The following is a 15523-nucleotide window of genomic DNA, read 5'->3' on the forward strand; positions in this document are numbered from 1 at the left end:
TTTAAGTAGAAGTACATAAGTATCGGCTTAAACCCCTCCAGCAGAGAGAAGACGAAGCACACAGGATGACATGAGATTAGAGCGCGCTCAGTACGATCCCTCCAGACAGCAAGGTGGAAGGCCCACTGTTTAATTGTAATTAATTAGGATAATTAAATATCCATGAGACACGGTGGCCTGAGGGCTGAGGGCAACGTTCCATCACCCCTTGGCTCAGGGATAATGTCTACGTTCCACCATGCTGCCTCCGCCACGTTCACAGCTGCCGCCGCCGCTGCCACTTCTGAGCACCTCATTTCCTGCCAGATAGAGTGCATCACTTTTAAAACACAATCCAATACTGTAATTATACCCCACTGTTAGAAAATCAATTGTCTTCCTCCCTGTCTACCATCTTTAACACGTTAATGTTATAATCCCCTCCTCACAATTAAGACTTTCACTCTAAAACAACAATCCCTTAAAATCCTCAAAATTCACCTTTAATTAACCCCTTAAATCAAGATGTTTGGTAGCTTGAGATCCCTTCATTCTTTTCATTATTTTCAAAAACTAAACCCCGGTAACACTTTATAATAACCATCATTAATAGATGGTAAATTGATAGTTAATTAAAAGTTTATTTTACTGGTAACAAACAATGAAATGATAATTAATAATGATTACTAATTATTACTGATACTATAATTTATGTAATTTAACAGTTATAACATTTTATATACTATATTAAGTATTTGTTAATGATTAACAATCATTAACAAATACTTTATAAAGTATATAAATATATAATTTACCAATGTAATCAGAATGTAATTGTTATCATCTCTTATCAGCTATGATACAATATTTCTAAACTAATTATTTCAGATTACACAAACTAATGACAAAATAATAATAATTATTATTAAACATTATTTATGAGCATTTAATTTTTACCAGTAAACTATTAAATTAATTAACTATCAATTTATTATTTATTAATGCTAGTTATTATTAAGTATTGCCGAGCTTTGAAATATTTTTAGCTGCAAAATTAATCGCACAGTTTTTATCTGTTCAAAATGTACCTTAAAAAGAGATTTGCCAAGTATTTAATACTCTTATCAACATGGGAGTGGACAAATATGCTGCTTTATGCAAATGTATGTATATATTTATTACTGGAAATAAATCAACAACAAAAAACAATGACAAATATTGTCCAGAAACCCTCACAGGTACTGCATTTAGCATAAAGAATATGCTCAAATCATAACATGGCAAACTGCAGCCCAACAGGCAACAACAGCTGTCAGTGTGTCAGTGTGCTGACTTGACTATGACTTGCCCCAAACTGCATGTGATTATCATAAAGTGGGCATGTCTGTAAAGGGGAGACTCGTGGGTAACCATAGAACCCATTTTCATTCACATATCTTGAGGTCAGAGGTCAAGGGACACCTTTGAAAATGGCAATGCCAGTTTTTCTTCGCCAAACTTTAGCGTAATTTTGGAGCGTTATTTAACCTCTTTTGAGACAAGCTATGGTTGGTACCAATGGATTGTACCAATTGCAAGTTGCGTTAATAAATTAAAGAAATTAGTGTCGTTAAAACAAATTTGCATTAACACACTATTATCGCTTTAATTTTGGCCAAATAACTCTGCATCAGTCTGAAAAGCTTTTCACAGTCGAGCTCCTCTTCCTGTCTGAAGGTCGAGAACCTCTGTGGCTCCCTGATCTCTGCAGCCTCCAGTCGTCTGTCAGCTTTTCATTGATTGTGATCTATAATTAGTGTTTTGTTTGTTTGTGTGTGAGCAGCAGCAGCCGGCGATAAAGAGGCTTGTTTGGATAATGGAGACACGTTTGTCGTTTGAACACCTGATCCAGGTGTTGAGATCCTGATGACAGTGTGTCGTTCTCGGTTGATCGGCTGCAGCGGCGATGCAAAAAACAAATGTTATTTATTCTCATATTCAACCTTCAAGGATAATTGTTTTAAGAGTGAGGATGGAGATGTCACAGGTTCAACACTTTCAGAGCAAAATATCTTTAAAACTATTGGACAGATTTACTTAAAATCTACTGATGCTGTTGGTGACCCCCAAACCGTTCTTCTAGCACCAAATCAGAACAAAACCTACACTATGGCCATTGATAGGGTACACAGAAATTAAACTGGTTTCATTTAATTTGAACCCTGCGTGCTTGGTTTCTCTTTTTATTTATATTACATATGGACTACTCAGACATTCCATCAATTTGCACGTGAGTTTTACTATACATGTTTTAGGACAGTTTTTATGGGAGACAAAAAAATTTACTAAAGTTAAAAGTATAATGATATTGATAGTGCATGAAAAAAGTTAGTATTAGTGGATTTTGTCTCCACTCTTCTTTGTCTTACTTCTATTTGGGGGATACTCATACTCACTGTACAGTTTTGAAACTGCAGTGTTTTGGAGGATGTAAACAGGAAGTATAACGTTGCCATAGAGACACTGAGTTATGTTGTTGGCTGCAACTTGAGCCCCATACTTTCTTTTTACTGTATATTTGTTTACATTTTAGCGGATTTGCACCATTAAAAGTATGCCGAATTAGCTGTTAGCATTTATAATATGTCCACGGTTGTACAGACAACTATCACTGGATTACTTTGATACTGACTGAAACTTAAAAACGTGATGGTTCTCAGGCAAGTTCTGGATTTATAAGGGGCGTCTTTTTTCTATGTTTTCCAAGCAGATTTATGGAAGTTTATTTGCAATTAAATACCGTGATAATGAGACCCTCAGAAAGTGTATGCCACACTGAATCAAAACATATGCCTATCGTGTCCGTGTGTTGAGATTTGACGGAGTTATGACTCTGTGAAGGAGACATATATTGCAGCAATCTGACACAGCGGGTTAACGCAAAATATGGCAAGATAGGGTGTCTTTAATCAAAGCAGCGGTCGAAGTACACAGATATTTTACTTGAGTAAAAATATCATGCATTCTGCGTCTGTGTTTTTTTAACTATTGTGGGAATAATTTTGTTGTTTCTTGTTTGGATTGCAGAAAAAAAAGTTTTGCATATTTAAAGATCCAAATATGACTTCCTGTAGTGCCACCCTCAGGACAAACTTCACATTTTCTTACCGGTAAAGCTCTAACAATCGCTAAAAGAATCATCAGGATGTTTGTTGGTGGAGTTGTAATGAACATTTCAGTTGCTTTTACTTCCTTTTTTGAAGTGTAATTAAGTGTAAGTGCAGGAGTTGTTGAGGATATAGTGTTTCTTTTATTCAGGGGAAACCTTGTTTTCCACTCCGAGGATCAGTTCTTCCACCCGGAGACTCCACAAACAGTTTGACTAGAGAAAACATGAATATTTGATTCGGTTCTTCTGCTTTGTTGAACAATGTGTTTGCTGAGTTAAGAGCCTCATTGTTTTCTCACCTTTTTACAACACTTTTCCTTCCCCTTTGTATTGCTGTGTTGCAGATTCCCTTGAAATACACTGAGTGGATATGAAAGCCAGATTTGCATTTTGAACATCTCTTTGTGTTTTCTCGAGTATGTTTTCTTTTTCTCTTACTTTTTGTGCTGCAGATTGTTTGGTTTGAAAAGTCAGCAGATAAAAAAAAGTGATGTCGACAGAGGCCGGGTGTCTGTCTTTCTTCTGTGAAAGCAGCAATGATCTTTGCGGGAGGAAAGCGTCCTTCGTATCAGAGATCGAGCCGCTGTTAAGTGCTCAGCGGCACTCAGGAACGTTTTTGCAAAGTGTGTGTTTTTTGTCAATACTTTGAAAAGGAAAATGTCGCTGTAGCTTTCTATTTGTTTCTTAGTGATGACTTTAGTGTGGAGGTCTCGGATGTGGAGCTGCAGAGCTGCAGAGTTGCTGGTTTTAAAAACAAGCTGATTTGATCCAACCTTTCACTCCTAAAAACAACGTCACAATCATGACGTTTGGTCTCGGATGTGTCTGTCATGTTTTTATGACTCAGTCAGAATCAGCGTTGTCAGGAAACATCATTATTAATTTGACACATTACTGCTGAACAACAGAACTATTGAAAGAATTTCTATTAATATATACATATATACTGTATATAAGACATGTGAGACGCCACAGCTAGGTTGGTTTCCCCTGAACTCATCCCATCCCCGGTAACCTCTGTAATTAGTTTGCCGTTTATCTAATTTACAAATCTAATTGAAACAGACGGATGCCTGCGAGTGAGAAAGAGAGAGACGTGAAAACATAAACATGTTAAGAAGGAATTACATTTACCCTGTAAGTGATGTATAATTGAAATGCCAGCAGCCGTGATGAAGCTGTCTGTCTCACCTCAGTCAGTGTTAGTGTTTCTCCATCATCATCAGCACCACCAGCAACGACATCCAGGTCGCCACATGGCCAAACAAGCTGCTCACTTACCGCGTTCCCTCAGAAATCCTGTTCATTCATGAAGCGTCTGAGTTTGATGGATAATTCATACGTTTTTTGTTTTAGTTTGTAACATCTTCAGAATGAGAAGCTGTAAAATAACTTGTTTTTTTGCAAATGAAGCAGCTGTGTGAGACACTTTCAGCATTTTCTAAAAGAAAAATGTTGTTTCCTTCTCGTCCTGCCGGAACGTTTAATCTCAGTCCCTCAACAACAGTTTGTTGTTATAATATCTCCACAGCTGCAGGCCACGTTTCCATGAAATCTATAGGAAGTACTCACGGTCCTGAGAGGATGAACCCTTTTGATTTTAATGTCACCCTGACATCTCTTCTAGTTCCGCCCTAAAATGGTACATCAAATAGCTATGCAATTGACTGAATATTTATAATCACAATAGCGTCAACCATATGTTTTCTTTTTGGGATTTTTTTTCTGTTCCTCCTCCTCGGGATTTGGTCACGTTGGCCTTGATTTGGGACTCGTCTTGACTTAAGACTTACCTATCTTGACTTAGGACTCGTTGATCTAGACTTGGCTCTTGTTGGTCTTGACTTGGATCTTGTTGGTCTTGACTAAGGAAGTGTTGGTCTTGACTTGGATCTTGTTGGTCTTGACTATGGATGTGTTGGTCCTGGCATTATATAAAGTAATTAAAATCAGCTCCACCTTTACCAGGTGCAACATTGAAGTAATTTACACATTAATGCATCAATATAATCCAATAATATAATATATATGATTCTGAAATGGGCCTAATGAGTACTTTTATTTTTTGTACTCGAAATATATTTTGAACCTAAAAAAAGATTAAAAATGCTAATTAAAACAAGGAAAGGGAAATCTACAGGAATGAAATCAAACAGCGTTGCATAGTCAGAGCCAGGTCACTCAATCCATGCTCCAATCATGTCAGATTGGATTTAAATCTAAATGTAAGAGTAAATATAAGACCTCTGTTCTCCAGCATAGCGAAGCTTCTTCCACTGATGTCCTGGAAAACCTCTCTGAGTCAGAGTCAGACTGGGAGACACTAAACGCTGCATTCAGGCACTATTTGAATTTCCAGGATCAAACATGTGTATTCTTTAAATATTGAGGAGACTCATCATCTGCAGGGAGCAGCGATCATCTGCAGCTCGGCCGTACATCTCCTCTCTACCTCGGCTGTTTGACATCCTCGTCTCTCCGCTCGCCGTTCGAGGCTCATTTATTACCGCCGTACAGACGTGTAATCAGTCTTTACTGCCGGAGCAAATGTCTCCCGTCGGACAGATCCCCCGCCGCCCGCCTGCTATTAAAATTAAATTGGATTTCATTTCTAAGCTCCTATTAATTCAGAGAAGTCTTGTCTGTTGATGGAGGGTCCAGTCCAGCAGTTAGTTTCCTCCTCCTCTCTTTCGCTTCCCTCTTTGCTTTCCGGCCAGCGGCGGGATCGCAGTGTGCCGCGGCTCTAATAACGCTAATTACTCAGTGGAATTTTTGGGAGGACTTTACAGAGTTTTCAAATAAAGATGACGATGTCTTTTCCACTCTGTTATTTAATCACGGCTAATGAGATGGAGCCAAATGTATTTTTTTATGTTAATGGGTTAGTTATAGGAAAAGTGTCTCATTTCACATTCCCATAATCCTTTGTGAGTTACTTTCTGCCTGGCGGCAAGGACGAACTCCGAAACCTTTGGTTTAACAAAGTAAAGGAAGCACAGAGAGAGAGCTCAGTCGGAGATTAGTAAAGTTTGTTAACAGGCCTCGCTGTTCTTTCTGCTTTACCTTCTCAACGTCTGATGTTCATATTTGTGCCTCATTAGAAGCAGAGCCTAAAGATGATGATTAATTAGTCTGTCGATCACTTTAATCTCAACAACTGTTGTTGTTGTTGTTGTGATGTTTTGATGAAGTGTTAATGAGCAGCTCAATACCGCATGCATCACTCTTAAATAACTTAACATTAGTGTGTCACACCACTTATGTGTACAATGAGTTTTTAAGAGTAATGTGTCAGGTGGAGGGGTGAACAAGGATGGAATGGGGATTATTGATGGATGAAGGCTGGAAGGTGTCCTGATGAGGAGCCCAGGCGGTCGGAGCTACAGTGGCGGTAACACATGATGATGATGATGATGATGATGAGGAGGTTTGTGTTGGATGAATGTAAGAACTGAAACAAACAGGAAAGGAAGGGGGTTAGCTATAACTAATACCAATATTTTTGATCAATGTGTCAGCAACGGAAATAATGAATTCATCTGAAAACTGAACCTTTTTTTGTGTGAGTAAAGAGCTCAGAGGCAACGTGATATCATCCCTACTGTGGCATCATTGGGCAAAAATTCCATAATAAGCTTTCAGCGTTTTGTAATTCAAGTGTTCTGAGAGAAAACTAAACTTCTGCACCTCCTCATGGCTCTGTTTTAAAGCTTTAAAATATCTAACCCGTGACGGGAGACTTTGACCAACCGCAGGTCATTTTAGAGAGAGAGCGTTCCTATTGGCTGTTCATTCAACGGAGGCAGCTGTCAATCAAAGTTTGCTCCGACTGGTGGGCGGTGCTTGGTATTTCCTCAGCAGATCTTAACATGGCTTCCGGGTCACAAACTTTCTCATTTTACAGCTAAACAGTACACTACGAGATGTTTCTAAAGGCATTTGAGGAGAGAAATAGGCATTACAATAACAGAATATTGATTCATATTTGATCAGCGCTGCCTAGTTTGACTGTTTGATCGGAGTTTGCGAGTGATTGACAGCTGCTCAGAGACGGCAGGCTCCAAATCAGCTCTGATTGGTTGTTTTCCTCCGGTCTGTGAAATCTTTTCGTTTACCTTCGTTTTATGAAAATAACTTTTTTTAATCATATTTGCTACAACCTGCCTACTCCAGCTTTAAATACAGATCACTTCCTGAACAGATTTCACAATCAGCAGATGGATTTCTTGAGACTGAAATTTCAATCTTGACGTCGGAAGCAGCGCAAAGCAATGTCACCACCACTTTCGATCGTATCTCGTGACGATCCACAGTGTGTTTTTAATGTGTTTGATCATTTCAGTGATTGATCACCTGACACCTCTCTGTCTCTGCTCCAGCTCTGGAGAAAGTCGGCCGTGACTCCACCTACGAGCAGGAAGGCAAGGTTCAGTTTGTGATGGACGCCGTGTACGCCATGGCCCACGCTCTGCACCACATGCACCGCGAGCTCTGCGCCGGATACCCCGGCCTCTGCCCGCGCATGGCCAACATCGACGGCAAGGAGCTGCTGGCCCACATCCGCGCCGTCGGCTTTAACGGTAAGAGCTGCTTCATCATCATCATCATCATCATCATTCGCCCTCACATGTGTAGCGTTTTCAACTCATTAACATTTCTTTTAACACCGTTGTTCAGCCAGAGCTCTTCCCCGAAGTTAAACATGAACACAACAGTGCTACTACTTCTAATACTACAATGTCTATAAGTCATGCTGTTTCTGTAATGTAAACAATAATACAGTAGTGCAATGGTGCAAATATGCTGGAATAACTATTGAACAATTAATTTGATGTTTAAATTTCTACTTATAACAGTGTACAGTGTAGTATTAGTACTTTTACTTGAGTAAAGGATCTGAATAGTTCAACACTAATTCTAGGTCTTGTTTAAAGATGAAAATGCATCAAGAATCTTGGCTATTTTCACAAACTAACATCATCTATAGAGATAACAAAAAACAAGAACCACCAAACTACACATGGAGCTGCTCAGTGGCCGACAGATCAGACTGTGTTTGTACCAGACAGCTTCAAGTGTGAATGTGATCGACACCTTGTGAAGAACCAAACACTGCTCTCAGTGAAGTCTCCGTGGATAAATGAAGGTTAAACAATATAAAGAAGCTGTTTCGACAAACAAATATATAATGCATCATCTAAACCGGTGAATCAGAGATGAATTAGAACATTTTAATGTAGGTCCAGCCCTGATAGCAAGTCTGGATAACTTGTGATGGAGCCATTTGGTTTGCTGTGAGTTTGAATAATCACCGCCTCCACAGTCAACACCTCTGTGTCGTTTTCTGTTAAAGTACAAACAAGTCGTCTGCGTCTCCACACTTTTCTTCTTGAATTTTTGCACATTTTCGTGAACATCTGTGAGCTGAGATTCAAACTCGAAGAACATTTTCATGAACCAGGAACGAGGAGGCGATTGATTGAAGTCATGAAGTTTCTCTGATGGGATATGAGCAGCGTGACGCTGAAGCACGAGGTGGAAAACTTTAGAAAAAAAAGACAAACGCATACAAACGTTATTTGTCGTCCCGACCTTCATCAGGAAGAACTATTAACCCTTCTTTTATTTCTTTACTTCATTCCTCTTCCTCTCCATTTTCTCCATCTTCTTCTTCGTCATGGCGGACAACCTCCCGGCAGGCGAAGGCCTTTGTCAGCAGGAAGTGTGAATGCTGACGCCGTCATCAGGGAATCCTCCCGCTCGTTATTAAACACTGGATATGGTCGCCGGCTTTTTATTTCCTCCTGTTTTTTTTCCAGATTCATTATATTCTTAGCTCAGTGGGAGCTGCAGTCTGATGATCCGCCTGCTTTCACATAACTTTAATAATCACAAAACTTCACACACGCAGCTGTGGAATATTAAACCTCAAACTCCTCCTCGTATGGGCTGAGACGTACGAGACAGAGGATGAAAGCAAGTATGTGTTTTTCTATAGGACTTTGGACGGGCTGGTTGTTCTTTTTAAAGGATAATTCCAGTTTATTATGATGTTTTATTTGGGTGGTTTTGTCCATCATTTCTGTTAGATATAATAAGATCTGGGAACACAGTGGCATCCTTAAAAAGAAGTTTGATGGGTTAAGACGCAGTTAGACGATCACATTAATTTAGATAGTTTAGATATTTGTCTGCAAGATTCAGGAGGTTTGACATCATCATCATCTTAAAACTCACTTTTTCCTTTGTTCCATTTCCAGTTTTGTCTCTTATAGCTACTGTTGCTATTACCGTCTATAATAAACACAAGTGAAAAGTCAAGATTCTGATTGGTTCAAACAGCCCAGGCTGGTCTCTCTTCGTAGCCTACCTACGAAGTAATGCACTGCAATTTATGTATATCCCACAAATGCAATTCTTGTGTAATTCACATAATCGTAAACCAGGAAGTATAAAGAGCGGCGAGTGCAGCGTAAGGAGGAAAAATGACCAGACTCCCAACCAGGAGACCGGCGTTCGTGTCTCGTGTGAAACCACAAGTCAACGTTGATTTATTTGTCACGTAAGTTACGTACTTAAGTAACGCCACTTCCGGAGTTACTTTCAACCCAACCACGATCTTTTCTGAAGCCCAACTAAGTCGTTTTCTTGCCTAATCCTAACTAAGTCGATCTTTTCCTAAACCTAAGTAAGTAGTTCTGTTGCCTAAACCTAACCAACCTGATTTATATTTTTCGTTAATAATCTGAATCTGTAAAGTAACCTAAGTTTTCTAATAAATGTAGTCGAGTAAAACGTGCCAATGTTTACCTCTGAAATGTAGTGGAGTATAAAGTTGCATAAATGGAAATACAAGTACTTAAGTAAAGTACTTGAGTAAATGTACTTAGTTAGATTCCACCACTGCCAGCTGATCCCAGAGCTGTTCTGCAACAAACAGAGAAGCCCTTTTTGTTGTTGATGAAAGACATGAGGTCAATATATCAAGTTTGGACCTCTGAATAGGATTTCAAAATGTGTGATGAAGAGAACAAGTTACGCCCATGTTCATATGATTTATTAGGAGCTCATATAAAAAGGATGATTTATGATTAACTTGCTTTTCTTCCCCTCCGTTCCTGCCGTTGTCGTGTCTATATTCAAACATGTGAATTGAACCTTTTCTCTCTGGTTGAATCAAGGCCGTCCGTAGGTTTTCACAAAAGCTTTGATGGAGCTCATTTTCCCCCTCTGGCTTCTGAACGATGGCATTCATCGCCAAGGCCTTCTTTTGTTTTCACGACTCTGCGAGGAGAATTTCTCTTATTTAAAGTGGTAAAGAGAAGAAAACACACGTTACAGACGCAGTCTTCAGTTTCTTCACTCCTGCTGAAGGCTGAAGCTGAATGAGACTTTTTCTTTTCTTTTTCAAGGTGTGCGTGTTCGGTAATCTTCCCAGGGTCCTTTTGATTACACAACACGATGATATAACCACCGACTCCCTCACAAATGTAATGAAAATAAATACAAAATAAAGTTAGTTGATAATTCAAAACAAATGACTACAAGAGACACTAAGATCGTATCCAATCATAATCAATCATTGTGCATCCATTGTACGTCTATAGCGTCAACTTCTGACGAAACTACTCTGTAGCCGAGTTTATTCGCTCCAAACGAGTTGATGGAAAAACGCCTAATTCGCATCTCTTTTTTGACATTTCAAAAGTTCGCTTAAAATTGGCCTGACAGCAGCCGGCTACAGAGGTCTGGTAAGACCGCTTCTTTCTAACTCCACACCTCCTTGTCTGATCAAGTTAACCTGACAGTCTTGTCGGTGATGTTGACGATGATCCGCCTGTCTACAACGATATGATTGGTCGACATGTGCGTGGTCATTATCATGGCTGTAGGTCGTAGTGTGACAGAGTCTTTGTTTTTGTTGGTCCTGATGGGGACAGTGGCCTGTGGGCCCTTCAGAGTGTAGGGGACATGTCATCTCTGAAGCGCCCCGTGTGTCCTGCTGTGATCTGTGACCACCAAATGTGCCCCAGTGAACTACTGGTGGATTGTGGGTAAAAACTGGCCTTGTGCCCGCCGTCCCTCAGCACAGAGTGACCAGCTGATGGAGAGTTGGACTGCAGCAGATTAACTCTGCTGCTTCTTTCTGCTTACAGCTTTCTCTGCGGAGCAACACTTAAAGTACACAATAGTTCAACATTTTGGGATGTACACGTAAGTAAAAGTAGTAATACCACAATGTAAAAATAAGTCCTGCATTCAAAATGTTACTGTGAGGAACTTTTAACTGGTTATGAAACAGTCTCAGTTTCATACTGATGCCTCTATATGACCTACGTAAGCAAACGAGACCATCAGCGAGAAGATTGGCTATTTCTATATACTTATCGGTGCCACCGGGTCCAATTCTGTGCGTCCCCAGACGAAATAATGCAGGTTAACCAGAAACTACTTCAGCTAAGACTCCAGCGAGGTCTTCTTCGACCTGCAGTCAGAGCTCCGCGCCCGATAGCAGCGGCTACTCCTCCGGCCAGGAGCAGAGCTTCACCTCGCTGCTCCACCAGTCCCCGCCGCGAGCCGACATTGACACCGCACTGCTGGAGGTCTAGGCCGTATTGCTGGACCCGCTGGAGGGAAGGGAGGCACGGGAGAACCAGAACCAGGACTGAGCTGTACAGACCGTCAGAGCCTGCTGCAGTAAAATGAGAGGTTTTCTAAAGGGAATCTGGTGCTCGGAAACACTTCCAGCTTTTGTCCTTGAAGAAAATCAACACATAATTAAAGTTCTTAAAGTATAGTATATTGTATACTTTATGTACAAAAGTATCAGCATCAAAATATACTTAAAGTACCAAAAGCATAACTGCTCATTATGCAGAATAATATATATTATATTTTATTGGATTATAATTATTGATGCATTAATGTGTTCATCACTTTAATGTTGCAGATGGTAAAGGTGGAGCTCATTTCTGTATACTTCATATACTGCTGAGTAGATAAATCTTTAATAATACGTCATCATTTATTATTGATTTATTATTTGTTTTAACGATCTGAATCTGCAAAGTAACTAAATAAATTTAGTAAAAAGTACAATATTAATGAAATGTAGTGGGGAAAAACTATAAAGTAACATAGAATGGAAATGCTCAAGTAAAGTAAAAGTGATTTGAATCAGTACTACGGTATAGTACTTGAGTAAATGTATTTAGTTAAATTCCATCTCTGGTTAGAGCTGATCGGTTTGTTGATCGACAGCAAATTAATCTGCAACTATTTTGATGATCGATTAATCATTTGAGTCACTTTTGCTGGTACCAGCTTCTTAAATGTGAATATTTTCCACTTTTATCTGTTTTTTATATCAATTTAAATTTAATATTTGGGGGTTTCGGACGGTTGTTCGGACAAAACAAGACATAATGAAGACGTCATCTTGTCACCGTGTGTCTGAACACATCTCAACAGTATCAGTTTTGGTGATACTTCCTGTGATGATAGTTGGAATCCTCTCTGGTAGCTTCCTGTAAATTATAATACTTCAGATAGGAGATCTTCCCTTATATTCCCGTATTTCTCACCCCGCCTCCTCCCCTCTTCCTCCTCCTACCTGCGGACAGGGATTCAATTTGAATAATTTTTCTATCTACCTGCTCAGCACAGAGGGATAGGACACAAATAAAAGAGAGCGAGGAGGAGATTGAGCAGATTCTGTGGCTGATGTGTTGAGCTCTCAGGGATTCATCTCTCGGTGCCGCCGGGCCTGATGGATGTGAGGAGCTGCTGGATGTTATTTCTGCAGGAGGAGGAGAGACATTAAACATTGAATCAGCGGTGAGTTTCACCCGCAGGCCCCAAACAGTAAATCTGTGCACAGTTAAAGTCGGGTTTGAGGGTCTGCACGTCACGGTTTTAAACATTAAACAGTTAGTTGCCTCATTCAGTGAATTAAAGCAAACGGGGGCAGAAACAGGGAACGTGTCACAGACAGAAAGATTAGTCAGTCATCTTTCAGATTACAGCCAGGAGGAGGAATCTTATTATGGAGGAATTCAGGACGATAAAGCAGATTCAGGAAATAATGCGTTTGTGTCTTCTGCTTCTTATATCTTTGTGAGGACCAGTTTTTGATTTTCAGGACATTTTTGCAAAGTGGGAACTTCTCACAGCTGCTGTCAAAAAAAAACACCAGTTTTACACATAAAACTTGTTTGAGTTGTGTAATCCATCACTTTCAACATCGAGTCTGCGTTAGTTCTGTCAAAGTTGCATTGCCTGGTAATGCTTACAGAAATGAATGGAAATGATTGGCTCCCTGGAACTGGGAAAATGCATCAAAAATTGTGAAACGTTCCAGCATTAAAACTGTAAATAAGTACATGATTTCTAGTATATGTTGCAAATATAGTAACATTAGGGCTACCTCCTTTTAGTCGATTAGTAATTTTCTATGCTTTTTTTCATGCTGAATGACTTATTTTTAAGAAACTTACATCTCACAAAGCTTTAAAGTGGCGCTTTTGTGTGATTCTCTCTGGAGAAAGGATCTTTCTGGATTTTTTCCCCCCAAGATTTCAACAATACTGTCGTATGCATTTAAACACACATTAATTATAGGCGGTAATTGAATAGGAAGTCAAAAATCTAAAACGTATGTATATACCGTTTGTTTGTCATTATTAAAGTAAGGAGACCAATCACCAAAAAATATAATTTATATTGATCAAAGACTGTTATCTGATCATAAAAGTAGGTTGAGATTCTCCTCAGCGAAGCTCCAGGTTGCAGCTTCTGCAGCTGCTCACATGCATCATGACTGAATCCTGGCTCAGCAGCATGTGGCTCATGTGATTTGTGCCTGATTGAGTTTATTAAGCACACACACACACACACACACGCTTACACACTCATGTCCGCTGCTTTTTGGGCTTTTCTCCTGCGTGAATCTGTGAACAGCATGCTCGGTTGAACCTTCACATACATCAAACGTTGACATAAATCAAACTCGAGCTGCTTCTCTGTTTTGTTTGTTATGCTTCACTTCTCTGAACGCGGGGCAACGGGGTTACCCATAATTCCATGTATGTTAATGCAGCGAATCCAGGACGAAGCGAGGGCTCTGTGGCGGTGGCGGCCGGGGGGCTAATCGCTAACTCACCCGTGTTCGCCTCGCCCGTGTGCTTATTTTTAGAGGAGCGTCGGGAGGCTAATCGAGACACTTTGTGGCTAATGTTAGCGCTCGCTGTGCTAAAGCCATCCTATTGTAATGTCCTGTTTGAACACGATCAGCAGGGCGATGGAGGGGGGGGGACATCAGGGAGATCCCCCCCCCCTGATTCATTTGGACAGCGGATGCTTACTAAGAGGCGATAAAAGCTTGTTGTTGCCGTTTTTAGGAGGGATGCAGCGTTACTGACCCTGTGGAGCTGCAGGAAGAGAAACCCTTTACAGTCAGATCAGTGATGGGGGGGGAGCAGATATACTGTAGGTGAGTGAAGTGATGAATATGTGAGGAGCTCATCTCCCGCTGTGACTTCACTTCAATATATGCAGCTTTTTATAAACTGCTGAACAAAGCAGGAAGAGGAAACAAGCAGAGAGAGCTCAGCTGTTTGTTCCTGCACTGTGTGAACCTCACGATTAAAGGAGGAGTCCAATACTTGTTTTCACAAAATCCGACATCAGAACTGCACCCATAGCAACGGTCTGTTATACATAGCAACGGTCTGCTGTAAAGAAATAACAGACCGTAGTATGTGATTGACCAATCAGAATCGAGTATTCAACAAAGCTGTGTAATAACGCTGATAACGCCCATTCAATCGGTTGATAACATTCAAAGCGCATTTCTCTTCTTTAACTTTAATTACCATTTTTACGTGACTGGGCAGGTTTGAATAAAAGTTTTCCCCATTCTCATTAAAACACCCAGCTGGGATTTTAAGATTGATTTTCTCTGGAGACACGTTGGAAAAGCTCCATTTTTGGGCGGGAAAAATGCCAAGCTAGAGTGTGGATGGAAGACTGAACCAGAAAGGCTTTTTCTAAATGTGTCCGGCTTAATGTGGATGTACTCTTCGAGTTAGTTAGTTTAAGTTTTATTAAAATGCTTAAACTTTTAATACATGTATATGCAAATAATTACACAAGGTTGTGCATATTCAATTTAGCACGCAGCGGCATTTGGTGACCTCTAGCGACTTTTCGAGAATGATTTAAAACCACAAAACCTCCTCCAGGTTCTTCTGTTCAAAGCAAAGCTTTCAGTTCTCTGTGTGTGATCTTTGAGAGGATTTCTTTAATTGCTCTTTCTGAAAAACGTCATTTCAGGGTATTAGTTATCACAAAATCAACATCAGCAGCCACCTGCTGTGATCTACCGTAATTACCATG

The 15523-nt window shown here is 40.0% G+C and overlaps 1 protein-coding gene across 1 annotated transcript in view; it reads left to right on the forward strand.

The window, feature by feature from the left end:
- Positions 1 to 15523, forward strand: part of grm8b (glutamate receptor, metabotropic 8b) — a 114386-nt gene that overhangs the window by 70133 nt on the left and 28730 nt on the right. Inside the window, exon 7 of the mRNA XM_037768040.1 lies at positions 7507 to 7707. Within this exon, the coding sequence (XP_037623968.1) occupies positions 7507 to 7707 (201 nt within the window). The remainder of the gene's footprint in view (positions 1 to 7506; positions 7708 to 15523) is intronic.

This window comes from Sebastes umbrosus, chromosome 4, assembly GCF_015220745.1.
Source record: "Sebastes umbrosus isolate fSebUmb1 chromosome 4, fSebUmb1.pri, whole genome shotgun sequence".
Classification (NCBI taxonomy): domain Eukaryota; kingdom Metazoa; phylum Chordata; class Actinopteri; order Perciformes; family Sebastidae; genus Sebastes; species Sebastes umbrosus.